We start from the raw sequence: 27,420 nt of genomic DNA, 5'->3' as shown, positions 1-27,420 counted from the left end.
TCTTTGTTTTTCAGCCTGTAAAGTATATGAGGTGTGGGCTGTCACTTGGGGAAATTTCTACATCATCCTGCATTGCTTTGGCAGGCAGATTTGCATTTGAGTACTTGGTTCAATACCAGTTTGGCATTTAAGCTCAAAACAGGTGCTGTTCAGAGGGTTCTTAAAAGAAAACACATTTTAAACAAACTAGGGGACCTTCCCTGGGAGATTAGTCAGGGTGGGCTCCATCCCATGGTGTACAGCTTCTCTCCCTCCCTCCCCCCACTTAATCTAGGAAGCAGTTCAGAATAAACCAGGAAACGAATGCTCAGGGATGCATAGGCAACAGATGAGGAGACAAGACAGAAGGCTGGGTGTTGGAATGGCAACACCGAGAAGGAATAGGGAAGGAAATTGGGAGAGAACATAGCCACAGAAAGGAAGGAAGCAAGGAAGCAAGGAAGCAAGCTAGCTAGCTTTGGCAGAATAGCTTTTTTCTTTAATGTTTATTTTTCCTTTAAACACAATATATGATTGGCTTAGATTGTACTTGTGAGAAATGTTTTCTCTCTCTCTTATTCCCGAAACCAAGATGAAAGAGAAACAAGATTTTAGACAGAAAAGATCATTAAATGCAGAGGGGTGGGGAAGGATCCTCACATTGCCATGCCTGTGTTCTTACTTTTATCTTTTGGGAAAGTTTAGTCATAAACGCTTTGCCAAGTGTATGCTTAATTTGCCAAGAGGCAGGAGTGAAAGTCAAACAGATCCTGATTATTCTGATTGTTGTGATTCTGTGTTTACATAGTGCCTCTGCTCCAAGGTGCTTAAGATTAGGGAAAATGTAGGAGGAGAGATGTGGTTCGGTACTTGTCATCAATCTGCTCTAACAACCACATAGACAATCCCCTGTGATTAATGACAAAATGAATGAAACTGTTGAGTGCACAGATAGTACAATATGTATTGAGTGGGCAAATGTGAAGGGAAAGGAAAAAACGCAAAACGTCATACCGTCTGTACAAGGATTTTCCTCTAGCAGTTGCATTGCAGTAAAATTGCCTGGATGAAGATGCATTCTACCGAGAGGTAGGAAAACATTTTTATATGAATAACAGCAAGATCTTATTTCAAAGTAAACTTAGAGGTACTCCTGTTTTCGCTTTTCACAGTGTTTGCTGTGGTAAGGCTCAAGCCTCTGTTAGTGTAAGAGAGAAGCTAGGGGAGAATGCCTTTGAGCTGTGGGGTGCTTGTATATTTTGAAAATATGATCATATGCATGTGTTCGTGTTTTATGACTTGGATAATCTGAAAATCAATTTGCTTTGTCAATGCTTCCTGGATTAGAATTCCACTATTTGGTCCCTATCCTAGGTAAGACATTGTGTGCAAATCGTGCTACTTGTGAGTTGTTGCAGTGGTTGCTAAGGCATTTAAGGTACTGATGAAAGTAAGATGGTTGTCATGGTGACTGATAAAAATAAATGTTGAAAATGCCCTGGGTTCTTTCTTTTCCAGTCTACTAAAGAAAATTGAGCGGGAAACATGGAGGGAAAGTGGCGTTTCATTAATTGCCACTGTAACTCGTCTGATGGAGAGGTTGTTAGATTACAGGTAAGCCGAGTCCCTGCTTCCCAGAAGTGCTGCGCTCCAGCTGGAAAATCAGAGAGTTAGGATCCAGTCAACTTCCCGCTGGAGTTAATCAGCCCACAGAACCTTGTGCAGTAAGATAATGGACTTCTAACTCGCTGGCTCTGAGTTTTTAGTTGATTTTTGTCCCTTTTTCTCTCTTTTGTTCGGTGGACTGTTCTTTCAAAGTCTGAGTGAATTGAGAAGGTTCTCAGAATCCCATGAGTAAAGGGATCTTTTTTGGTGTTTAGACTCAGCCATTAGAACCAGTAGATCCTTCCGTTTTAGGGTGAAGACAGTGTAACAGAGAATTGTATGGTCAGGCTGCTTTCTTATGAAGGGAGGTGCGGTGCGAAGCGCACACTATTACCTTTCATAGACGTAATTTTTTGATTTTTAAATTATCTCAACTGTTAAAGCAGTTCATCCCACTTAAATGCATGGTATTTTTCTTTTAAGAATGAAACCCTCATTCTTGTTGTTGATGGCCAGGCTTCCAGCTATTTCCCACCCCTCTGGAAGAAGGTGTATAAGAACGCAGCTTCACTCCACCGTCTCCCCCCCCCCCCCCCCCGCCCCACACCCTGCGCGAATGAGAGGAAGCGGAGCCCACAGGCAAGGGAAATGTGCAGCAGAAACTGGTGCTCAGGAGTGTCTCTCCTGAGATCCTGCAGCCTGGGGCCACTCCCCTAGTCCCCAGAGCCTCCTTCTCTACAGCAACTTGCGAATTGCCTGGGGTCTCTGGCAGTACTCCCCACCCCCCTCCCCCAGAAGAAACTGTGTTTGCCCCTAATAAGGAAGTTCTGAGTTCTGACTCTTGCTTTTTGTTTTTAGGGACTGCATGAAAATGGGAGAGGTAGATGGCAAAAAGATTGGCTGCACAGTTAGCCTTCTGGTTAGTAAACTATTCCCCTTTTCCTCCTTATATCCTAACGTTTGATTTTTCACAGAAATACTGTTTTGTTTGTTTTTAGTTTACAATGTGTTTTTATCTGGATGTTTCTTAGAAGAGCTTGGAAGTGTTTTCAAAAGAAGCATAGCAAGCTTCAGGTTGAATTAAATCCCAGAAAATTCTCAGCTGCGAACATTGCAGAATGCACTCACTGCACCCCCCCGCCCCCCCCCCCCAGGCTCTGTGAGATCAGAGAGTGATGCCCCCTCCTCTCCTGTGGAGCTTTACCATCCGGGAGTCTTCTGTGGCTTTCCTAGAAGAAGGCACCATGTCCCCAGATAGAGAGGTCTTTTTACTTCTGTATAGACAGTTTCTTTCTGTCCTCCTTCTTATATTCATTCTACATTTTAATGAATATTAGTCATCTCTTCTTCTGTGAACAAATGACAATTTCTGTTTAACATACTAATTTTCCACTCTCTAGCTTGTTTGCAAATTGTCTAATACCACTATTGTGAAGTTTTGCATTATAACTGTGATGACCATACAATTGATCACCCAAAGAGGACATTTTTTTGGAGTAAAATTAAATATTATGTAAGGAAGACAGGCTAAGCCACAATTGTCCTGGAAAACTAAATTGTATGAAAATGTCTCATCACTAACTGATAAATAGGATGGTATTCTCACCACAGAACTAAAGAATGACCATACATAGAGACATTCTTATATAAATATATATATTTATATTAATTATATATTAATTATATATAGTTAATATAGAAATTTTCATATATTAATATAATTCTTATATATATTAATATATATATTAATATTGATGCCTTGCAGAGTTTCCCTTAGTCAGATATGAAATACAGGAATATGTGACTGCTTCCAGGTCTAAATTTGTGAGTGCCGCGGTTTCTTTCTCTCATGTTGCAGAATAGATGAAACCTCATCAGCTGTTCTAAGTACTTGTACAGATATTCTCCTGACTCTGTCGGAATCGCTCACGTGCCCTGCTGGTCGGCACCGTGGACGTGTCTGTTGCCCCCACTCTCATCTGTCTTGTCCAACTCACCAGCTTCAGTCTTTCCAACGTGTTCTGTGTCTTCCCCTCACAGCCCCTGTCAAAGCTCAGGACTTCTGCTCTCTTGTTATCAGTTTCCCTGATTTGTGTCCTCGCTGCACCCTGCTTCACCTCCGAGTAGATGCCTGTGTCCTTTACCACACCCAATGCTTGTTCTGCATTTTTTTTCTTTTCTTTATTTAAAAAAATTTTTTTTTTCCACATTTGAACTCTTACCCACATCTCCACCTCCCAACTCGGTCACTAAAAATAGTGAGACCCGAGAGCCCTCTACCCGGCCCCATCTTTTGGCGCGCTTTCTGACATAATTTTTGTCATCAGACCCAGCAGTGACCTCAGGCCCCCGGGCCAGACTCACAAGGTCAGCCCACTCACCTCCCCTCTGAGCCCTCATTTCTAACCTCAAACATCGTCATTATTAAGCCTTCCCCAGTGTCTTGCCTGCTACTGCCAGCCCTTTACCACGTTCGAGATCCTCAGCCCGAGCTGCCTCTATGTCCCTACCTGTGCATCAGTGTTTGGGCAGAAGGGCCAAGTGCTCTGTAAGCTTTCAGTCTTCTTAGTCCATCAGCTTAACCCCAGCTTTTCCCCAACACTGGCCACAGAGTTGCATAAATAACCTCGAAGGACAACCTTGATCTTATTCCAGAAGAATCTTCTTCCCTTGTCTCCATCTTCTGCCACAGTGCCCTCTGTGTGGAGGTAAACAGGCACATGCAGACCTTGGGTTCATTTCCTCAGTTGGCGTAACAGAAGAGATCATTTCCCGGGATGAAAGAATGAATGCTTGCTCGAAATATGTGTAGTCGCCCAGTAGGAATAAGCCAGAGACCTAATAAAATCAGTGGCCCCAGCAGGATTCACTTGACACAAAGAATTTATCCTTTTGGCTTTACATTGACCAAGAACAGTCTTTATAGAAAATGTTAACATTTTTTAAAAAGATTTTATTTATTTATTTATCTGAGACAGAGCATGAGCTGGGGGAGAGGCAGGTAGAGAGGGAGAAGCAGGCTCCCCACTGAGCAGAGAGCCCGACACGGGGCTCTATCCCAAGACCCTGGGATCTTGACCCAAGCCAAAGGCAGATGCTTAACCGACTGAGCCACCCATGTGCCCCGAAAATGTTAACATTTTGAAAGCTGTTCTAATTTCAAACTAGCACAAGAATGCTTATTATCAAAGTGCCAAATATATAACTTCGAAGCTAATCTTTTTAGCTTCTAGTCCATATGGAAAGTTCTTGATGTTTTCTAGTAGTAATATGGTTGTCTTCAGCTACTCACTTCCTCTTAGAGATTTCCTTAACTCTTTGGAAAGATTAATTCCAGGTTGTCTTCAGGAGAGCTCTGGCTTCCTTCACAAGATTGAAGTTAAACTGTAGTGTTAAATTGGTCAAAATGCATAATGTTTGACATGACTCATACTAGGAAATGCAATTATTGTTTTGTTCTTTGTGTCACAAGTTTTGCCAGACATATGTGAAAAATTCTCATCTACTGACTGGAGAGATTTTTCTTCTTCTTCTTTTTAATTTTTAAGGAGAATTATTCACTTACAGAGTGATCACTTATTTTTTCCCCCAAAAATGCTGCTTCTTACCAGAAAGCTATTAGAGCAAATCATCCCTTAATAATGTAAAAAGCCTGCTGTGGGGTTGTTAGACTTGTGTTTACAGTACAACAAATCTTGCTAGTTAAAATGAATTTGGTCGTAATAAGAGAGATGTGAATAGCATTATTTACTTAGATTTTTAAGGAATGCCAAGATCTATAGGAGACAAGAGGAAAAGGGGGAGGATAGTGGTATAAATTGGAAGAAAAAAAATCTGTGAGGCATTCAACTAAATGTCAGTATCTCAAGGTTATAAGAGTTCTCATATTGAAGAACAGACACTATTAGGTAGTGGACAGAAAGTGCATTTGACAGAAGGTCCGCGGGCTTGAAGCCAAGTGCAATTTAAGCAACCACACTGGGTAGTTTGGTTCATCACCAGAGCCCTGTCTAGCTAATCAGTTTCAAAGATTTTTAGAATTCCTGGTCTTTCCCCCTATCCCTGCTCATTTTCCCATCTTCCCCATACCAGCGAGGATCAGTCAACAACAATGATAACAGTTCAGAGGGCTTGTGCAGCGATTTCATAATTCACAATGATCTGCTTAAAATAAGTGCCCCATTTAGAACCTCACGGCATCCTGCTTTTGCTGGAACCTAATGTCATGTACATTTTTGTTCCTATGTTTACTAAGTTCAGTGAGGGCTAAGGTACTTTGTAGGATGTGGTGAAGGAGTACATGTGGGTGTTTATAGCTTACAGCTTTAAAAAGCCAACATTATGTGTCCAGGTAAGTCAAAGTTGAATCTTTTCATAACTAATGTTAAAAACATTTTAGAGAAGGTTAGTAAGATCCAGATTTTTTTTAAAAAATAAAATATCTTTGATAAGCATGCACCTCTAATAATAGTTTGAAATCTCTTGTTAATAATTCCTTTACTGGAGATTTTGAAACTCCAACACAAGAAACTCAGAATAATACCTTACCAATAAAGAGCATTTTCATTTACCCTCTTTTATGTGATTCTTCAGGGGAAGAAAAAATGCTTTTACATTATTTTTATTCATCCTTACCTATAGATCTTAGAAACTTTTTTTTTCCTTAAAGAGCAAATATGTGTGCTATTTGAAATTAAACTATCCTTTGAATATCAGTGCTCAGGTTTAGTAAGCAGATTCATCTGTTATTTTTAGTGTTTTTTTAGTTGAATAGACAGTAACACTAACAAAAAAATAATAGAGTACCAAAGAAATGTGAGTCACTGGCAGTAACACTCCCCAAGCATTACCAGCTTATCCAATAATTGCTAGGTAATGTTTAACACAGTGTTGCATTGAAAGTATATCACTGGGCCTCCTTCCTTAATTTTTAAAAAGACATTTATATAGAAAAATACATCCATTCTTATAGTTCCAGACACAGAATTTCACAGAGTAAAAAGCAGCGGTTTGCAGGCCTAACTGTTGAGGAATGATCCATACTTGTATTCTTTTTTACAGAACTTCTATAAGACTGAACTAAACAAGGAAGAGATGTATATACGCTACATCCACAAACTCTATGATCTGCATCTCAAAGCACAAAACTTCACAGGTAATTCTGTCTTTTGGCTCAGGCTGGGGAGAGTGGGCTGGACTCTGGTATATTATACATGGTCACTCCTTTGCTTTGTATAATTAGAGCTGAGGACTCAAGCATTTGTACTTTGAAATTGAAATTTTTAACTGGATCTCTGTTTCTAGCTACTTCATTTTAATTTGTTGGCTTTTTTACTATATCTCTTGGCATTGTTTTTTAGAGGTTGCTTTTGGGAGTACAAAATACATATCTTACTTTTCAGAGTCTACTTACAGTTGGTATTTTACCACTTCAAGTTAAATAACGTTATGCTGTAGTTGTCCTACGTATTACGTGTGCATACATTGAAAACCCCACTAGATAAAGTAATTTTTACTTTAACAGTTATACCTATTTTAAAGAATTTAAGAGGATTAAATAGTCTATCAAATTTGCTCATATATTTACTGTTTGTGTTGCTCTTTCTTCCTTCATGGAAGTTCTCAGTTCCTCTTTGTTATCATTTTTATTCAACCTAAAGAACTTGTCTTCATATTTCTTTTAAAGTAGATCCAGTGGTGAGGGGTGCCTGGGTGGCTCAGCCAATTGGGTGGCTGACTCTTGGTTTCTGCTCAGGTCATGATCTCACAGTTGTGGGATTAAGCCCCGAGTAGGGCTCTGGGCTCTGTGCTCAGTGCTCAGTGCAGGGTCTGCTGCACATTCTCTCTCCCTCCCCTTGTCTCTCTTTCTCTTTCTCAAACAAATAAAATCTCTAAAAACAAAACAACAACAAAAAAGTAGATCTAGCGGTGAAGAATTTCTTATTGTGTTCCTTCATCGGAGAATGTCTTCATTTTGCCTTCATCCCTGAAGGATACGTTTGCTGGATATTGAATTCTAGTTCGATAGTTCTTTTGTTTCAGTACTTGAAAAATGTTGCTGTGCAGTCTTCTGGCCTCCATGGTTTCCAGTGAGAGATCAACAGTCATCTAAATTGTGTCCCTGTGTATAATGTATAAGTTTCTCTGGTTGCTTTCAAGACTTTATCTTTGGTTTCCAGCAGTTTGATTATGATGTATATGGGCATGGCTTTCTTTAAGATTATCCTATTTGGGTCCATGGTGTTTCTTGAATTTACAGACTTATTTCCTTCACCAGATTTGGGAGGTTTTCAGGCATTATTTCCTCAAATAGGAAATAATGTACATTTTGTTCCTATGTTTACTAAGGAACTGCACTGGTCCTTCACTTTTGGAACTAGAAGGGACGTGAATGTTAGGCCTTTTGGTATTGTTCTGTAAGTTCTTGGGGCTCTGTTCATTTTTTTTGTCCCAATTTCTCTTCTTTCTTGTTCAAATTAGATAACTTCTGTTGGTCCATTTGCAAGTCCAGACTCTTCTGTGCCATTTCCATTCAGCTACTGAGCCCTTCCAGTGAAATTTTAATTTTTGTTACTGTATCACCCGTTTCTAAAATTTCCTTTCCCACTTTTGGTTTTTTTTCTTTTCTTTTCTTTTCTTTTCTTAGCTTCCATTTCTTTGTAGGGAAATTATATCTTTCTGTTCAAGAGTGTTCCCTTGTACTTTAAGGAGCATGGTTATAATAGCTGCTTCATAGTATTTATCTGTAAATCCAACAACTGAATCTTGGGATTGGCATCTGTTAATTGCCTTTTCCCTTTGAAATTTTTCAGTTATCCTGTTTCTTTGAATGTCAAGTCATTTGGGGTTGTTTCATGAACATTTTGAATATTATGAGACTCTGGGTTCTGTTCAAACCTTCTGGAGAATGTTGAGGGTTTTTTTTTTTTTTTTTTTTTTAATTTCAGCAGACAGTCCAGTTAGATTCAAACCTCAAGTCCTAAGCCACCTTCTGAAGGTTGTGATTCCAATGTCTGCTTAATTTTCAAGGCCTTCGCCATACTGTTCTGGTCTGTCCTGCATATATGTCACCCAGGGAGAGCCTGGGACCTAACCAGTGGTCTGTACCATAGTTCCATTTCTCAAAAGCTCTGTTATGCTGATTCTGGTCTGTTCAACGTACATGCAGCTTGCAGGTGAGCCCAGGACATCATACACAACGTTTAAAAATCCCTTTCTCTGTGTGCCTCCTCTCTGTGATCTTCCTCACTTTTCCTTTCTCCCAAGGGCTCCTTTTCCTAGCACTCTCACTTAATTGGAGCCAAATTAGTCAAAGCCAAGACTTGATCCTCCCCACGCCGTGATGCACTCCCTACAGCTGGTCTTCCTGGGGGCCAAGCACTCAACATAAGAAAGCCGGGGATGCCTCTGCTTCCACTGTGAAGCCCTCCCTGTGTGCACCGCAGCTTTGCGCTGTGTTCCCAGGACTCGGGGGGAGGCTAGAAGGTCCTAGAAGGACCCCAGAAGGGTCCTCATCTCAACCCTCTGCCCAGAGGAAATGTCCTGGGAGCTTTTTCTTTCCGTTTCCCTTTGTAGTTCCAGGAGACCAGGACGGCAAAGCCAGGAGATATGAAAGGCAAAAAAATAAAAACCGTGAACTCACTCTTTTATGGTCATTCTTTGAGTATTGATTTTCTTACTCTGCCCACCTTCTCTTATTTACTCTTCAGAATCCTCCAAGAGTTACCTTATATATTGTGCCTAGGGTTTTTAGTTGGGGAAAGATACGATACAAGGTCCTCACTACATCGTAACCAGAAAAGAGCCCTTTAACTGGATGTAGGAACTCTAAATCTGAGTCTTTTGCCTCACTATTCTTCCCAGGAACTCCTGAATTGTGGTCCCTCATCCAGCTTTAAAAGAAAGTAATCCTTTCTGAAATGGTCCTTGTGTGGCCAGATTTTAAATAATGCTTCCAGCTACAGTTTCACTGTATCGATTAACAGCATCACTCTTTTCTCAGTGTGGAGATCTTGATGTTCTCTTTGGTATCTCTGAGCCTCCCTCAAATCATCAGTCACCGTGTTCTGTGGATTTCCCTTCCTAACAATCTCTCAAAACCACGTCCTTTTCATTGTTCCCACTCAAGCTGCCTCCGTTAGGCCTTCATCATCTCACACCTGGGCTGCTTTTTAATTAGCACCAGAGCAGGGGCAGAAACTACAGCCTGCAGACCAACCACCTGATTATGTGAAAAAAGTTTTATTAGAACTCAGCCACACCCACTGAAGCGGCCATGGTCTGTGGCTTCTTCTGTACCTACAAAAGGCAGAACTGAGTAGTTGCAGTGACCATGTGGCCTGCAAGCCAGATTATAAATCATTATAATTATGTTATTATAATTATAAAGTTTTTACTGTGTGGCCCTTTAAGACAATTTCACCAGCCCCTTCTCTAGATACAACAGTTTTCAGTTGGTATCTTCTACAAAAAAAAAAAAAAAAAAGTTCAAACTCTTTATTCAAGGTCCATCGTAATAAAACCAACACCTGTCTATGCAGCTCATCTTACCACTTGGACTACATTCCTTGTCTCCATCCTTCAGGGCGTGTGCTTTTACCATCTTTTCCCGGAATTCTTTTCCTTTTCTTTCCCACAGCAACTCCATGCCCGCCCCTCCCATGGGCTGAGTTCATGATTCCAACTCTTTTCCCATTGCACCTTTTTCAGGCTTCAGTAAAGCACTTACCACATTGTTTTGACACGGTGTGGCTTCCTTCACACACACCACTGACCCCTGAGAGACATCATTCTTGTCCGGAATCAGATTCTGAGACAGGTGTCATTTATTCCACACCTTTCCATGTCACCATTCAGTCATTAGTCAGCTTCTTCTGATGGCTTGCCAATCCCTGCTTATCTTTCCAGACTCCACAGGGGCACACCCACCCCTCATCTTCTGCCTCACCCCTGGACCACCCCAGGGCAAGCATGATTTGGAAAGCAGTTGAGATGGACTAAAAAGCCTTCATTGCCCCCCACCCTTGTAATTTTTTTTATTATGGTAAAATATACGTAACATAGAATTTACCATCTTAACTGGTTTTACGTGTACAGCCCAGTGGCCCGAAGTATGATTCCCATGGTTGCACAACCATCCCCGCTCTCGGTCTCCAGAACTTTTTCATCTGCACAAACCGAAACTCTGTACCCATGAAACAGTAACCTCCCATTTTCTCCTCCCCGCAGTCTCTAGCATCCACCATTCTACTTTCTGGCTCCGTGAATTTGACCTTCATGGCCCTTTCAGTCACTCCCTGTGGGCAGCTGAAGGCTTCAGCCGGGGGAAGGGGTTCGCTTGGTCCTTTTCATCCTTTTCACTAGGAAATGATTACTCGCAAGGGTATTTTTTTTAGTTCTTGGGTACTGGGGGAGACACAAAAGAAATCTGAGAGACAAAAGTGATCATTCCAGAGCTGTGTATTAAGAGAAAAGGGAGTTACTCAGCAGTGCAGGGCCAAAGCTTGAAGGAGCAGTCGGTAAGAGGCTGCAGCTGTCATCCATGTGGTAAATGAAGGGAACCATGGATTATTCACACAGAGGAACAAGGACACACTTAGGGCTTTCCTAGATGCTTGGCATTTATTGTAAGGATATGTGGGGAGTTAAAGATCAGGAAGTCATCTCAGGAGGGCTCAGAAAACTAGAAAGCTGTTCAGATACAGCGCAGATCTGACTGTCATTATTATCATTCTTGTCCCATCAAAAGCCATCTTCCTTGGCAACCTGCGTTGTGGTGATTCAGCTCTGTTTCTGCATCCGCCAATTTACCAATACCCTTTAGCCAATGCTCTCCTCTGTCCATGTCACCTACAACTTCGACAAGATAGAATTTGACTAGTGCCCGTTAAAACAGAAGGTACCTCCGTCCCCGTTTGGGCAGCTTTCTGGTACAGCTGCCTCCGGATCAGGATGCATCTTGTTTCATTCAGCAAAAGCTGATGATGGGTCAAGGGGCTCCAACCAGGGAGGCTGGAGGCTTCTTAGGAGAAACATCAGTGAGCTCCTTCTTACGTGTACTATGAGGAGGGACAGTGGGAAATGTGAGCAGAGGCTGGTAGGGACCAGATCATGGCCAGCCTTCTCTGTCCCTTTAGGAATCCTACATTTACTGTTAGCTACTGTGAGTCACTGGCTACTTTGAATCAGGGGAGCAATATGATCCTTTGCAGTTGAAAGATCATACTGGTAACCGTGTGCAAACTGAACGGAGGGGAATAAGAGACTGCTGGTGGGGTATGAAAGCTTTTGCAGTTATTGAAGCCAGGAGACTAAGCTCACCAAAGGTAATTAAGAAGAAAAAAGGCCAGAGCCTGTGCCTCACAGGACTTCCACAAGTAAGAGGCAAGAGAAAAGTGATAGGGACCCAGGCCTTTCTTATTACAACTACATTTTACACGCTGAGATGGCCAAATCATAGTAATAGGACTTAACCTGCTACTTTAGAGCTTTACGTGTAGTTACTCTTAAGGCAAATAAATGAAGATTAAGAATGACTATTTATTGATATTTTGTTAAAAGCTACTATTACATCTTTTTTTTAAGATTTATTTATTTATTTTAGAGGGAGAGAGCACGAGCGGGAGGGGCAGAGGGAGAAGGAGAGAGAAACTCAAGCAGACTCTGCGCTGAGTGTGGAGCCCCACGCGGGGCTGGAGCTCATGACCCTGAGATCATGACCCAAGCTGAAATCAGTAGTTGGACACCCAACCGACTGCACTACCCAGGTGCCAACTATTACATCTTTTAAGAGACATACAGGGATGATAATTAAATGGATTAATAACATAAGGGTTTGTCTACTTTATTCCATTTAATAAATGAGTTGGTTACTATAATATTAAAGGAACAAAATAATTATTGGAGTCCTTCATCAGTGACAATGGAACTGTGGTTCCTATTGATTTGTTTGGCCATATTTAAGATTCAGGAAGAGACCTGCAGAATGGCAAGTACTCTGTTAAATGCACTACCTGTCAACTGTGCTTAAGCCTATAGATTACCATTTCCATGTGTGTATACAGAACATCACCTCTTGGGTTCCTGGGTGGCTCAGTCAGTTAAGCGTCTGCCTTCGGCTCAGGTCATGATCCCAGGGTCCTGGGATCGAGCCCCAAATCGGGCTCCCTGCTCGGTGGGAAGCCTGCTTCTCCCTCTCTCTCTCTGCCTGCCGCTCTGCCTACTTGTGCTCTCTCTCTATCTCTCCATCAAATAAATAAATAAATCTTTAAAAAAAATATTTTAGAATATTACTTCTTTATGTGTTCTCCCAGGAAATCCCAACCGCACCAAACATGTAATGACTTAAGTAACTTTTACTGAAAATTTGTGGGGCCAACTGAGGGTCATACCACGCAACACACAATAGTCATCTCTCTCTGTGTCTCTGTCTCTGTCTCTGTCTCTGTCTCTCTCTCTCACACACACACACACACACACACACACACACACACACACACACACACTTCTTACCAACACTTCTGCCCTTTCTAATCCCTCCTCTGTTACTAGATTTCTTTTTTTCTTTTTCTTCTCTGCATTTAGCTCCTCTCTGGCTTCTTTGTCCCTCCCAAATTCTGCCTATACCGTAACCCTGCCACCAAACACCATTTTCAAATTTTTCAGCCTTTTATTATCAAAAAGAATTTAATTACCATTTTTTGTTTCCTAATCACATCCTTTGGAAGATGCCCATAGTCTCACCCCAAGTGATTTACCAGGGAACTTCCCCAACAGTCAGAGGCATGTCTCCCTATTTCTTTGAACAAGCTCCAACAATATATCCTTAAACATTTTTATTATGCCAGCAGCATACAGGCATTGTAGAAACAGGGAAGAGGTATGGGAAGAGAAGTGAGGGGAAGAATGAATGTAGGGAGCCAAAAGATGAAATACAAATCTCTGATAATTCCATCTTTCAGGGGGAAGTCATCACTCATTAACTGGCTCTTGCATATATCCTGAACGTTTTTCTTCATTATCATGAAATTCAAAAAATATTTTTTCCAATTTGCCCCAAACCAGCCCCATTTGAGGGGAGGCTGTCCAGGGGTCCTGGTCTTGATCATTGCCTTCCCACTCAATTTTCAGAGGCTGCATATACTCTCCTGTTATACGATGAGCTGTTGGAATGGTCCGATCGGCCCCTCCGGGAGTTCCTGACCTACCCCATGCAGACAGAATGGCAACGCAAGGAGCACCTGCACCTGGCTATCATCCAAAATTTTGACCGAGGCAAAGTAAGTAGCCCTACCCACCCATGGCCTCTCTCAAGGTGGTTGTGTTGGTGTCATGTTACCTTTCATTTATAGTTTTTTCATGCCCACCTCCTCAAGCCAGGCATCCTCAGATTTTAATGTGCATTAAAAACACCCAGGAGTTTGCTAAAATTCCCAGGTCCCACCTCTGGACATTCTGATTGGGTATGTCTGGCATGGGGCAGGGGATTTTCTGACTTTAACAAGGACTTGAGGAAATTGCAATGTGTACAAATTTGGGGCTATACTCTGAAAAACACTGCTCTGTAGGTTTTGACACCCAGGTATTTTATTCTCTGAAAAACCATTACCACCCCTCACCTACCTCCCCAGATTAGCATGTATTCTGCCCCATTCCACTTTTTTGGTAAGGTAAAATAAATGAAACTAACTTTGTTTAAAGAATGTTATGGGGCGCCTGGGTGGCTCAGTCGGTTAAGCGACTGCCTTCGGCTCAGGTCATGATCCCGGGGTCCTGGGATCGAGTCCCACATCAGGCTCCTTGCTCGGCAGGGAGTCTGCTTCTCCCTCTGACCCTCTTCCCTCTCGTGCTCTCTGTCTCTCATTCTCTCTCTCTCTCAAATAAATAAATAAAATCTTAAAAAAAAAAAAAAAAGAATGTTATGGCATCCTGTCATAGTTTTAAGAGATGCCACGGGGTATCGAAAAACCTCACTGACCTGATGATGCCATTCAGCCCGTTACCTCACTCCACCCCATCTCCCTCCTCAAGGTCTTGCAATACCCTTTAGGAAGACTTAAGAATCTGACAACAGTTGTTTATTTGATTTGAACATTTGGATGCTATTGGTGTCTTCGATTTAAATATATCTCCCCAAATGCCAAGGTTAAACAGGAGACTAAAATACAAACAGTGGCTGTCATTCTTTTACAAAACATAATTGCATAATTTGATGCAAGGAAATGGCCTCTTTCCTATCCTCCTTTATTATGTACCTAAATACCCGGACATATCATTTGTCACATTAACAGCAAGGAGATGCCTTTGCATCCTCCTCTGGTGAAGTTTCCATCTATAGGATAAGTTGTTATAAAATCTCGGTTCTGCTTATCTTGGCCCTTCCAAGGGGTTTTTGCTAGATCAGGGGTTACAAACTATGGCCCATGGGTCAAATGGCTCACCACCCACCATTTTGGTACCGCCCACATTCTAAGAACTGCTTTTACATTTTTAAGTGTTTGAAAGATACCACAAGGAAAAGAATATCTGACAGATGAAAAATTACATGAAATTCACATTTCAGTGTCCCTAGATGATAGTTTTATTGCAACACAGACAAGCTTATCCATTTTGGCTGCTTCTGTGCTTTAATGGTGGAGCTGGGTAGTTGTGACAAAGACTGTATCGCCCACAAAGCCTGAATTATTTACTCTGTGGCCTTGTGTAGAAAAGTTTGCTGACACTTGGGCTAGACAAAAGAATTTTTGCATTTCTGCTGAGAGTAACCAGCTGGGTTAGATCCCCACAATTTACAAGTGCAATTGAGCCAAGCAAGGAATCCAGCTGTGGATAATTGGGCCTTAGGGGTCAGTGGTAATTCCCTCCTTAGCACCGAGGGCCCATTTATTCATCTACTTGGCCATGGTAGAACTGTAGTTATTTCAAGATGATGATTCTGAAATGACACCAGAAAATGTTTCCACACCATATGTTAATGCCTGTTGTGGTGGATCATATTTTCCCACTTCCTAAGGATCTTTAATAATTTACATGTTCATTGCATGCTGTTATCAAGCTTAAAGTGGCAGTGATACTATTAAATGTAGGTTATAAAGATTAAGAAGTAAGGCTTGATGATCTGAAAGCAGTCCCACCCTGACCTCTGGGTGGAAATAAGTAAATGTCGTGGGATCATCAGCATTTATATCATTCGTTTGTCCACAGTGTTGGGAGAACGGCATCATCTTGTGCCGGAAGATTGCAGAGCAGTATGAGAGTTATTATGACTACAGAAACCTGAGCAAGATGAGGGTAAGGAGCCTGGATGCATGCTAATCAGGCAATGGCATCCTTTTTTCATTAACTTTCCAGTATCATTCTATAAAATTAACTCTGTGATCATCTCGACCTGTCTTGCAGAAAGCTTTTTTAAGAGAAGTCTTTCCTCTGCAGCATACTCAGCTATTTAGAGAAATAGCAAGTGCTTCTGATTAGTACACAGAAGTGAGCCTTTGATCTCTTCTAAACATCACCTCTGAAATGTAAAATCTAATCCATGATTAATTCTTTTAGTTTATTGAGGAGAAATCTCCACGCTGTTCAAAGAGCTTCTCACTTGTATGCAGAGCTCTACCACAAAATACTATTCTTAGTCCCATAATCTGCACAGCAAAACAGTAGACATGGCTGGCTGACCCATTTCTGTTTCGGGGCTAAATTCTATAGGTCTCATCTCTCTAACTTCAGCAATGTGTTTGATTTGCTAAACCTGAACCAAGGTCTTAGTACCCAGGAGCTCAGGAGTTCAATATGCTGTGTCCCTGAACCAAATGTTCTGTCCCTTCTTTTCTTTTCAGGTTCAAATGGGTCCCTCTTGCACTCTGAATCCTTACTCTTAAGAGCCATGAGCATTTTGTGTCCTCTTACCATATTTAAGCTCTGCGGGGTTTCTAAAATAGGAAGAAGATTATGATGTTGCCTTTTAATTCTGAGGTAGTGGTTTCTGAGGTGATATTGTCAACTTTTAACAGCTCATAAAATCCCTTACCCCACACGTAACTCATTCAGCCTGTAGGAACTGGTCCTGTGCTGCCGGTGTAGTATTTCATGCCAGTGGTTCATCGATGTTTCTCCCAGCATGAAAACCAAAGAGAAAAAAACAAAACAAAACAAAACCTTGTTTTAACTTCAGTCCATCATGCTGGCGCTGGCAGGCACTGCAGTTTTATATAAAAACGTTTCTGTGCTTCTCTTGGCATACACCCCCGTAACAGAAGCGAGGTTACAGTGTTTACCCGGGAGAGCCCTTGGGTACCATAGTCACTCCGATTTTTATAAACCCAAAGCATTACACTTCATGCCAACTGCTCTTTGGGGTGCTGTTACTGGGGGCAGGGGGAGGGGGAGAAGTTTTCAAGAGCAATATTAGTCTTTCTCCATAAACCCTGGGGATGATAATACCATGAATGGAAAACCATAAGCTTTATGTGCTTCATAGTGCCAACATTGTGGGAGGCACACTTAAGAGCTTTCAGCCCAGACAGCACTTTGCATGATGGGTCTCCTTGGGTTTGGTTTATCCCTGTCCAACCTGTGCAAGCTTGCACCTTCCACATGTCCTGAATTACCATGACCAAGGAGAACCAAATCCACAGGTGAGTACATCTGGCACTAGAATTCTCCAGAAAGATTTGGCCTCTGATAGTTCGTTCATTTTTTTAAATTCATGTTCATATTCATTTAATTGTGAAGAAAATATTTTCTTGATAGGCTTTGTGCATAGAAATTATTTTCTCTGGTGAGAACATGGAATAATATTTGATCCTTTAAAAGCAGAGTCAGCAACCTGTAGCCTGTGGACCTGGCGGGACTGAGTAGTTGTGACAGGGACCATATGGCCTGAAAAGCCTGAACTCTTTATTCTCTGGCCAATTACAGAATAAGTTTGCTGTTCCCTGCCTTAAAGCACAGAAAGGGAGTGAAACCTTCTTTTCTGCAAACTGAAAACTACAGTGAAGTTCTCCTTTGTATAGAAGAAATATACTCTTCTATAAATAGGGAGAGCTGAAGGATGAGATAAAATGCCTAGAACTTCTCCTTTGCTTTCCTAGATGATGGAAGCCTCTTTGTATGACAAAATTATGGACCAGCAACGTCTTGAACCAGAGTTCTTCAGAGTTGGCTTTTATGGGAAAAAATTTCCGTTTTTCTTAAGAGTAAGTTGAAACACTATTTAATTTGCTGTTATACTTCCAAAATAGATATCCCAATCAAGGAAACTAAGATGTTTAATGGCATTTTGTTCTTTTAGTACAATAACATCATGAGACTTTTCCTTTAACTTTTTAGTGTGCAGACACCGTACTAAATCTAGAATACCTTGTTTTGAATAATTTCCCAGGCTATCAAATAATGATTTGATTTTCCTTGCTAAATTTCTAAATTCACTGTATCTTATGAAAAGTCTTACCTATCTTAACCCTTCAGTGGATAACATCTTACTTACACTTACTTATATGAAAACACTGGTTGGAAGAGGAAATGTACCTCCCCAAGTAACTTAAGGAGAAGTATCTGGAATAATTGAGTGAATTCATTACAAACTTTAGATATCAGCATACAAATACTTTGGTGTTTGTGTTGCCCTGCATCCTGCTTTAACTGCCAGCACATATGAATAAATATAAGATGGGGGTCCTTGGAGGAGGAGAGAGAGGAGAAAGATTGGACTGCATTATTTGTTTAATAATCATTAACTTAGCTCCCTTTTAGAATGAAAGTTTTATATGTATTTGTTTATTCATATATTTACATATAAAGTTTATATATATATATACACACTAAATGTAAATCTAGAGTCCAAAATATCCAAACACCATAGGCAAAAATTCATTTTAATATCACATCAAGCATACACTCAAATAACAGGTTGATTGAAATGACCATGTATTTCAGTGCCATGAAGACATAAGTAAAAATCTCCTTGTTGGGTTAAAAGGGAATCTGCATGATGGTGTACATGGTCACAAGGCTGACTCTGCAGATGGATCTAAGGACAAAGGAAAGCTTGATTCTGGACCAAAAACGAGACAGGTTTAGAACACTCTCTGACTTTGAAAGACTAAGTTTTGAAAGTGGACATTCTAGGCCTGGGCTGTCATCAGCAACCCCCTGCCCAGTGTACATGGCCAGGATCCAGGTGGTGAGTAGAAGGGGGACAGTCTGGCGCAGAGGGCTGGAGACCCCACAGGAGGGTCCAGACGTGACTCTGGTGCAGCAGACCCCCTTCCTTTCTCGGCTCAAAATCAGGCAAAGTAAAAGATTACTTTTTTCTTCCACGTCATACTCAGGGCCAATCAATCTGTTACATACAGTGGGTACAGTGTTTACGAGTCATAATATTGCCTACAAAAGTATTTTAATTTCTTTTAAAGATCAGAAGAAAAATGAATTTTTTGGTTGAAGAAATTGTTATAATGTATATTAAGTTGTGTATTATACATTAGATTATTATGTATTTATTTGTCCCTATACCAAATCAGTCTCTCAGTATGATTTTTTAATAAGTTTTTATAGAGGAAGGGGCCCACAAACGTCATATTGTAGCCCTGATCAAATTCTGAGTTCAGCTAGCAAGTGCACTGTAAAGTATCCTAGATGTTTATCTTGTAAATGAAACTGTGATAATTGAAAGTGTAAAGTTTTTTAAAATTCAGAAGAGGGGCACCTGCGTGGCTCATTCATTAAGCGTCTGCCTTCTGCTCGGGTCATGATCCCAGGGTCCTGGGATCCAGCCCCGCATCGGGCTCCCTGCTCAGCGGGGAACCTGCCTCTCCTTCTCCCCCTACCCCCTGCTTGTGTTCCCTCTCTCACTGTCTCTCTGTCAAATAAATAAATAAAATCTTAAAAAAAAATAAAAAATAAAAAAATAAAAATCGGAAGAAGTTTAGGAGTCACAATTTTAAAGGGAATTTAGCAAATTAGAAAACTATATTGGCTAATAAAATAAATTTTGTTAGAAAGTCAATTAGAAAAAAATCAACCTATGTTATTAGTCTTTTCAAAACAGCTTTTCTAGATATAAATGGCATTTTCTTCAAAATGAAGAGAAGGGTCACCCTCTATTCTAAAGGGCACCACACCCTTCAGAATCATGAGGCTGGGCCTCTTTTTAGGAAATCATATTCTAGTCTGTCCTTCAATTAAAAAAAAAAGCAAATATCAACATTAAAAATTTCCTTGTTGATCAATTCCAAGACAATTTTTCAAGCTGCAGTAAATTAATACATTTACGTAAGTGTATGATCTGAGTAGTTTTTTTACCCTCATGAAAAACTGACAATCTCTTTGTGCACAGAATATCTCTGAGTAGTGATTTGTCTGAGGAGAATGACCAAAGTCAAGGATGAGAGAGAGATTTACTTTTCACTGATGCTCTGTATTGTTTGGGAATTTTTTTTTTTTTTTTTACCATAGATCTGTATTTCCTTTTCAAAAGAAAAAGACAATAAAAAAATTTAAGTATTAACAAATGTGACCCACTGATTCCACTCCTAGGTATATACTCAAGAGAATTGAAAACATATGTTCTCATGAAGACCTGTACACAAATGTTCATAGCTGTACTAATCACTATTGCCAAAAAGTGGAAGCAGCCTAAATAACAATCAACCGATGAATGGATAAACAACATATGATATATCCATGCAATGGAATATTTAGCAGTAAGAAAGGAATGAAGTACTGATATATGAACCTTAAGCATATCACGTTAAGTGAAAGAAGCCAGTAACAAAAGACTATGTGTTGTATGATTCCATTTATTTGAAATGTCCAGAATCGGCAAATCCATAGAAACAAAGTAGATTAGTGGTTTCAGAGGCTGGGGGGATGTTGGAGGAAACAGGGAGTGATTGCTGATGGGTACGAGTTTCTCTTCGAGGTAATGAAAATGTTCTCACATTCAACAGTGGTGATAGTTGGTCTGTGAATATACTAAAAACCTTCAAAAGGGTCTCTTTTATGGTATGTGAACTATATCAAAGCTGTGATTAAAAAAAAATGTATTGATGGGGGAAGTGCTTAATTCCTTTTAATTTCTTGACAACTCCAATATCAGTCCCCAAATTTATTTTTATTTCAGAATGACTTCTTAACACCGTTGAATGATTATATGCTTAGAGTAACCCCTGATTTTATAAACTGCTGTAATATGTAAGCGTTGCCTTAAAAAGGTTGCAGTTATTAGAGTACTCGGATATTTATTTGGGGACTTCTGTAATATGCACTATATATGTATGTATATATTTATACATACATATATATACATATGTAGTCTTATTTTATCAAGCAAATTTATTATCTTTTGAGTAGAATAAAAAATACATAGCATCAGAAGGTATACCTTCTTTTATCTAGACAGTTTTAAACATGGGATTGTGGGGGGGTCCTGATTTCTAGGTAGTCTGTCTTAGCCTGTGTTACCAAAGGATCGTGATTTGGGGGTTTATGAGGAATTGTGACAGGCTTTCAGAGCCCACTCTCCGCTGTTTCCTCTGCAGCTGCTTTTTCTTGGCTGCAACCCTCAGCCCCCTGCCCCTGGCTCAGATTTCTTCCTTAGGGCGTTTTATGCAAGCATAGGAATCTTATCAGGCTGAGAACCTTGGGCCTTAGCTAGCTCCCCCAGACCACGAACCACTTCCTCTTTCTCTTAAAGATCTTCAGGGCATGTCACCCACAACCTTTTGTGGTCCCAGTAGCAACTAGGAGTTTTTTCTGGCTGTACCAGCCATGTTCAGCAGAGACAGAGCTCAGGCCTTGGTCCCACATCTGAGCTTGAATACAGTACGCATGGACAAAGTACAGAAGGATCTTGATCCTCAGTTCCCAGTTCTAAAATGGGGCAGGATGTGGGAGTGACTACCTCTCAGGTTTAGTGGGTTAAGTAAGATATGTACAGAGTGCCTCGTCATTGGCTGTTTTAAGCAGTTGGAACTTCATAACCATTAAGCTGGAAGAGTTCCCTCTTACCTAACCTGAGCAGTAAGGTGCTTTAAAGAAACCTGCCCACCTTTCCAGCTCTCTAGCCTACCTCAAGGATAACCTTCACCATTTTTACCTGAATGAGAGACAGTCCCGGCCCACAGAGTACTTATACATCTTCTAAAACAAAACAAACGAATAACAACAACAACAACAACAAAAAAACAGAAAAAAAATTGTATCCAACATTAGGCAAGTCCCTACAAATCCTAAATCTCAATTTGGGCCAGTAAATAAGATTCTTGGCCACAGGAAGCTGAGCTGAGTTGGTGATGGCAGAGAAGTTTCCTGGGCCAGCCTTGCTGAGAGCAGGAGTACAAACAGGCTCAGTCTTCGTTTCTTCCATGCCGGGATCCAGTGTGGAGGCCCATCTGTGGCCTTGATAAAGAATGCAATAAAATGCATTTTTGGAGATCGCATTTACTTTCTTTTCCTCCCTATTGAGACTTTATCCACTAAACTCTGATACCCAGCTTATATTTAAAAAAAAAAAATCTTTTTAAAAAATTTTTTTATTGTTATGTTAATCACCATACATTACATCATTAGTTTTTGATGTAGTGTTCCATGATTCATTGTTGGTGCAAAACACCCAGTGCTCCACGCAGAACGTGCCCTCTTTAATACCCATCACCAGGCTAACCCATCCCCCCACCCCCCTCCCCTCTAGAACCCTCAGTTTGTTTTTCAGAGTCCATCATCTCTCATGGTTCGTCTCCCCCTCTGATTTACCCCCCTTCATTCTTCCCCTCCTGCTCTCTTCTTCTTTAAAAAAAAAAAAATCTTTAACACATGTGCTCATCAGCATTTAGAGGGAACATGATTGCTTTGTTTGGTGCTCTGAGAATCCGATGCCTCTTTGCACCTTAGCAAACGAACCGGGAGGAGGGGCACGTGCTGGGGGCTCTGACCAAAAGCAATAGAGAGGGAAGCTCGGGATCCTTGCCTTGCATTTTTCACATCTGGGCAAGTTTTTCAGACTGTTTTTGGGGGGGTTTGTTACAGTGTGTGGATGTGAGGCATGTGCTCACTTCCTGCCACGGTCCTCTTTTTTGGCTTCTTTCTGTAAGGAACGCACTCAATTACATGGCTCTCGTTTCTTTGTTTATTTCACCTCCAGAATAAGGAGTTTGTGTGTCGAGGGCATGACTACGAAAGGCTGGAGGCCTTCCAACAGAGAATGCTGAATGAGTTCCCCCACGCCATCGCTATGCAGCATGCCAACCAGCCTGATGAGACCATCTTCCAGGCGGAAGCTCAGTGTATCCACACCTAGATGGGCTGCATTGCAGTTAGAGCTATTGGCCGTTAGCTGCAGAGTATTTTCCTGCAAGGTTGTTCAGCCTCTGGCCCTTTGCCATGTTCTTACTTTCCCTCTTTCTCGCTCATCTTGATTTTAGCTTAGCTCCTTCTGAACAGAATTGTTCTAGTTATTATCACAATGTCAGTTGAAAGGAAATCCCTTAAGGATTCTAGTAAAGAATTTTTTTTTCCTTTTAATTAAAACTTTTCTATATCTCCACCCTGCTTTTAAAGCTCCTTTTAGTGATTTCCCTTAGAATAATTTTCCTCCAACATATCCTGTGGAAACTGCTTCAGTTGGAGGAAATAATAGCATTATATTTCCTAGCACATATCATTCACCCCCTTTTCCCTTGATATTTTTATTCTGGAAGGAAGTGCAGAGAAGGAGGTACCTTAGTATCTCTAAGGTACTGGGGGATTCTTAGCCATGGCATTTTGGACAGCCTTTGATGATTGCTGTGTAATTGACACTTTCATTATCTAAATACAAACAACTCAACTGAAATTATCCAGGCACTAGAGACAAAAGGAATTCACCCCAGCACTCCTTTGTGAATACTTCTGTCTCTTCCCAAAACTTAAGATCTTGAAGAAGACAGGAAACAACCATTGATAATCACAGATCCCATTTCAAAGTAGAAAATAAAATGCCACAGAAGCAAGAAATTACATAAGGGAAAATATGTTGCTATCCTTCTTTGAGAAGAGAAGAAGGTAAATATACAAGTAAATATGAGACCCCTTTATTTTTTTTAAATTTAAATTCAATTAGCCAACATATAGTACGTCATTAGTTTTAGATGTAGTGTTCAATGATTCATATGATACCCCTTTAATGTAATTTTTTAAATATCAACTACAACAACACTCTGCTTATCAGTATAAGATTTGGGAGAGTGATACCACAAGTGGGGGAAGGCTGGAGACACAGAGCATCACACAGGTAAATATAAATCACTGTCAGAACTGGTTATTGTCTTTGGTCATGGTTGCATGGGTATTGATACATTATTTTACGAACAAACATTAGTTAAGAGGGGACATGCTTGGAATGTCTCTTAAGAATTAGAATAATACAATTCTGAGTACCTAAGATCCAAGCCATTCCCACCCACCCCCCACCAAGAAAAGAAAGAAGAAAAAAAAATCAGTGATAAATTCACACATAATAGACATTTTAAACAGATACTTTGTCAGAATCACCCCCCTAAAACTAGTTCAAGGCCTGTAGTTTGAGAAATGATTTGTCATGAACTGAGTTCTTGGCCTCTTCTTGGCATTTTTTAAATGACTTCGACCCAGTGGAAACACCAGATTGTTTACCCATTCTCTGCTCTCTGCCACAGCTCAGCTCAACTCAAGCTGGATTTCCATGGCGTTTGCCAAGTCGGGTTTCCTCCTTGACTTTTTAATCCTAGATTTGCAGATCTATGCCGTGACTCCCATCCCAGAGAGCCAGGAGGTCCTGCAGAGAGAGGGTGTTCCGGACAACATCAAAAGTTTCTATAAAGTGAATCATATCTGGAAATTCCGCTATGACAGACCATTTCACAAAGGCACTAAAGATAAAGAAAATGAATTCAAGGTACCGTGCAGTTCTTATTACATACGATTTCCCATGAGCTCTTTGGAACAAGCCCCTCCGTAAGTATTTATTTAGAATAGAGTCAAGTGATAGAACCAGAAGGGACTAGAAACCATTGAGTCTTGTTGATCTCAAACTCAGCTGTATATCAGAGTGCCATGGGGGTGCTTTTCTAACCAAGTAGACTTCTTAGCTCAGGAATCCTGACTCAGTAGGCCTGAGAGAAAGGCCTGGAATCAGCTTCTTTGTGACAATGCTGGTGGTGGTCCTTAGACCAGTCTTTGAGATGTCACAGTTGAGCTCAGCCTTCTTATTCACTCATATTGAACCAACGGTGGGGACCACAGGATATTTGTTCTCAGTGTGCAGTGAGTAAAGAATGCTTAACTGACAGGGGAAATGAAGAATCTGAGACAGAGAACAGTTAGGTAGACTGCTGGTACAGTGAAAGATTTCTGTGTGATCTGCTTTTTCTTGTTAGAATGGTGTGTCATTAGGACTTCTGAGAAGACACCGAGTAAAAGCCAACCATAGACTCCTTGCATGTGCTGAGTTGTCCATTCTCAGTAGTTGTAATAAGCCTTGCCATCCCGAGCTCTCTTGGGCTATCTAACAGCCCTACTGGGGGATTGTGCCACAGATACGTTATAATCTCTTCTTTCCTTGATAACAGTGAAAAAAAAGTGGGACCAGATAGATCCCCGGTTAGTCAGTATTCCCCCCCCTAAAAAACTGACCTATTACTGTGGGTTAATTGGCTTAGCTTCTTTTATCACAGAGTCTCTACTTAAGCTGGGAAACGTCCTCCTAACACTATTAGCAATGATCTCTGATGTTAACTGTCCTTATCACCTCTGCCTAAGTGTCAGTTTCCAGCGCCCACAGCAGTAGCTCCAGGAATGGGGAACAGCCAGGTGATCAGAAGGGGAAGCTGGGGTCATTCTGCAGTGTCCCGATGGGCCTCCACACAGGGCAGTCCTCTGTGCAAGGAGGTCTGATGGGTTACCTATCAAGGCAGAGACACTATTGGAAGACAGTACTGGGATGTCATTGAAAAGATCCATGATCACTTCTAGTCCTTTTGGATACTTACATTTTTCTTTGTGTCCCACAAAACCAATTAACAATCATTAGTTTATGATACAGCTTTCGTTGCAGGTGGTGACACTGAATACAAAGTCTGAGATCTGCTGGAGTCAGGCAGGTGACTTGCTCAAAGTCACATTCTAACTACCCGGAGACCCTATACTACAACCCACACCTTCCAGTACCTTCTCCTTTGCACTTTCTGCTGCAGCTCATTTCCAGCGTATTTATCAGTGGTATAGCAGTCCCCCTAGAAAATATTGATAAGTCTGGCTCCTCATTCCTGTGTTTCCAGCCCTCGGCATCTGGCACCAAACTACCCCTCAGAAGCCTCATCTGCACCGCATCCCGCTCGCCCACCCTCCCTCTGGGGCTCCAGCGACACCAAACTTCTCTTCCCCATCTCCCGCCATGCCCTTTCCCTTTCTCCAGCCCCTGGCTCGCTCGCTCTCTCTCTCTAGGGCCTCTGCGCGGGCTGCTTCCTGCTGCCTGCAGCGCTCCCCCATCCCTCCGCCTGGCAAACTCCTACTCACTCTTCAGCATTCCGCTCACGTGTCACCTCCTCTGAGAAGTGCCGTCCTCCTCCCACAGGCTGCTCTGCCTGCCTGCTTCCTTCTGCTCTCCCTCAGCACCTCGAGCCCAGCATTCCTTTCTCTTTGCCCTGAGCCCTTCCCTCCATGCTCACCTCCCTCTCACCGCCACGATGCTTCCAGCTGCTGGCACAGGGACTCTGCGGTATTCATTTCAGTATATCTTGGCTGACACGAAGAAATCCTCCCAGTTTCTGTTGTTCTGGGATAAGTGGCACTATTTCATATCCTCTTGAGAAAAATGAGGCATAGACAGAGAAACATGGTTGACAAAAGAGAAATCTGTCGCCCACAGCGGCTTTTATCAAGGCAGCTGTGGCTTCACGTGTCAAGGGGATGCTCTCCTGGCCAGGGGAAGCCTCGGCTCTTGAAATACAGATCCTTCTGGATGATGGCAGTTCAAATGGGCATGAGAAAATGTGGCGCAGTGAGGAAGTCAGAAGTTCCAGTAGGTAGAGTCTGGGAACTAGAATGTACCCCCGGGCAGGTCACATTGCCTCCCTGATGCTTAGCATCTCCCTTTTTAAAATAGAAAGGTGGAGCTATGTGATTCTTCATGGACCTTTCCTCCATGAGGATGTTATTATTCTAAACCTGTGTTGACTAGCTGATACTGTTACGCCTTCCAGATAAAAATGGCAAGACCTTAAGGAGTGAAGGGGTTTAAATTGGAATGTGAAAGAACTAGCAAAGGAAATAACTGTGGTGGCCTGTTACTCTATTTTAAGCTTGCTGTCTGCAGTAGATCATGTATTCCACACAGGAAAAAGTGTCCGACAACACAGAATGGGAATGATTAACAAAGCATCAGTGGTATCTTACCATGAAGGCTTCACGAGTCTGAAGGGATTACCCACATGCTAGAGGGATACTAAAGAAAAGCCTACAGAAATAAGCAAACCTGACCAAATCGAATGGCTAACATTAGTCATAGCTCAGTAAATAGGAAGAAGGGACACTTGGGGACTTAATTTGTTTTGTATTCCGTAGAGTCTCTGGGTGGAGAGAACATCATTATACTTGGTGCAGAGTTTACCTGGAATTTCCCGCTGGTTTGAAGTGGAAAAGCGTGAAGTGGTAAGCATCAGAGCTTATTCTCAAGTACTTTCTCATCACAGTTGCTCACCGGGAGTCATGCCATATATTAATTGCTTCTGCTGTCGACTCCAAGTTCCCGGAAGCACACAGAGTAAGGTAGTGAATGTTTATGGTGTTGACCCCTGTGACCAAGGCTTGGAGGGGAACGTGACT

General features: G+C 41.4%; 1 protein-coding gene across 1 annotated transcript in view; it reads left to right on the top strand.

The window, feature by feature from the left end:
- The window catches only part of DOCK4 (dedicator of cytokinesis 4), a 422,501-nt gene that overhangs the window by 362,014 nt on the left and 33,067 nt on the right, over positions 1-27,420 (top strand). The window contains exons 34-43 of the mRNA XM_073899086.1: positions 1,327-1,353; positions 1,498-1,593; positions 2,443-2,503; positions 6,646-6,739; positions 13,714-13,862; positions 15,787-15,873; positions 17,673-17,777; positions 22,724-22,865; positions 24,327-24,493; positions 27,160-27,246. Coding sequence (XP_073755187.1) covers positions 1,327-1,353; positions 1,498-1,593; positions 2,443-2,503; positions 6,646-6,739; positions 13,714-13,862; positions 15,787-15,873; positions 17,673-17,777; positions 22,724-22,865; positions 24,327-24,493; positions 27,160-27,246 — 1,015 coding nt within the window. The remainder of the gene's footprint in view (positions 1-1,326; positions 1,354-1,497; positions 1,594-2,442; positions 2,504-6,645; positions 6,740-13,713; positions 13,863-15,786; positions 15,874-17,672; positions 17,778-22,723; positions 22,866-24,326; positions 24,494-27,159; positions 27,247-27,420) is intronic.

The sequence above is a fragment of the Callorhinus ursinus genome, unplaced genomic scaffold (genome assembly GCF_003265705.2).
Source record: "Callorhinus ursinus isolate GAN/ISIS: 27379988/994484 unplaced genomic scaffold, GSC_fseal_2.0 scaffold12, whole genome shotgun sequence".
NCBI lineage: Eukaryota > Metazoa > Chordata > Mammalia > Carnivora > Otariidae > Callorhinus > Callorhinus ursinus.
This window is presented reverse-complemented; position numbering and strand designations above follow the sequence as displayed.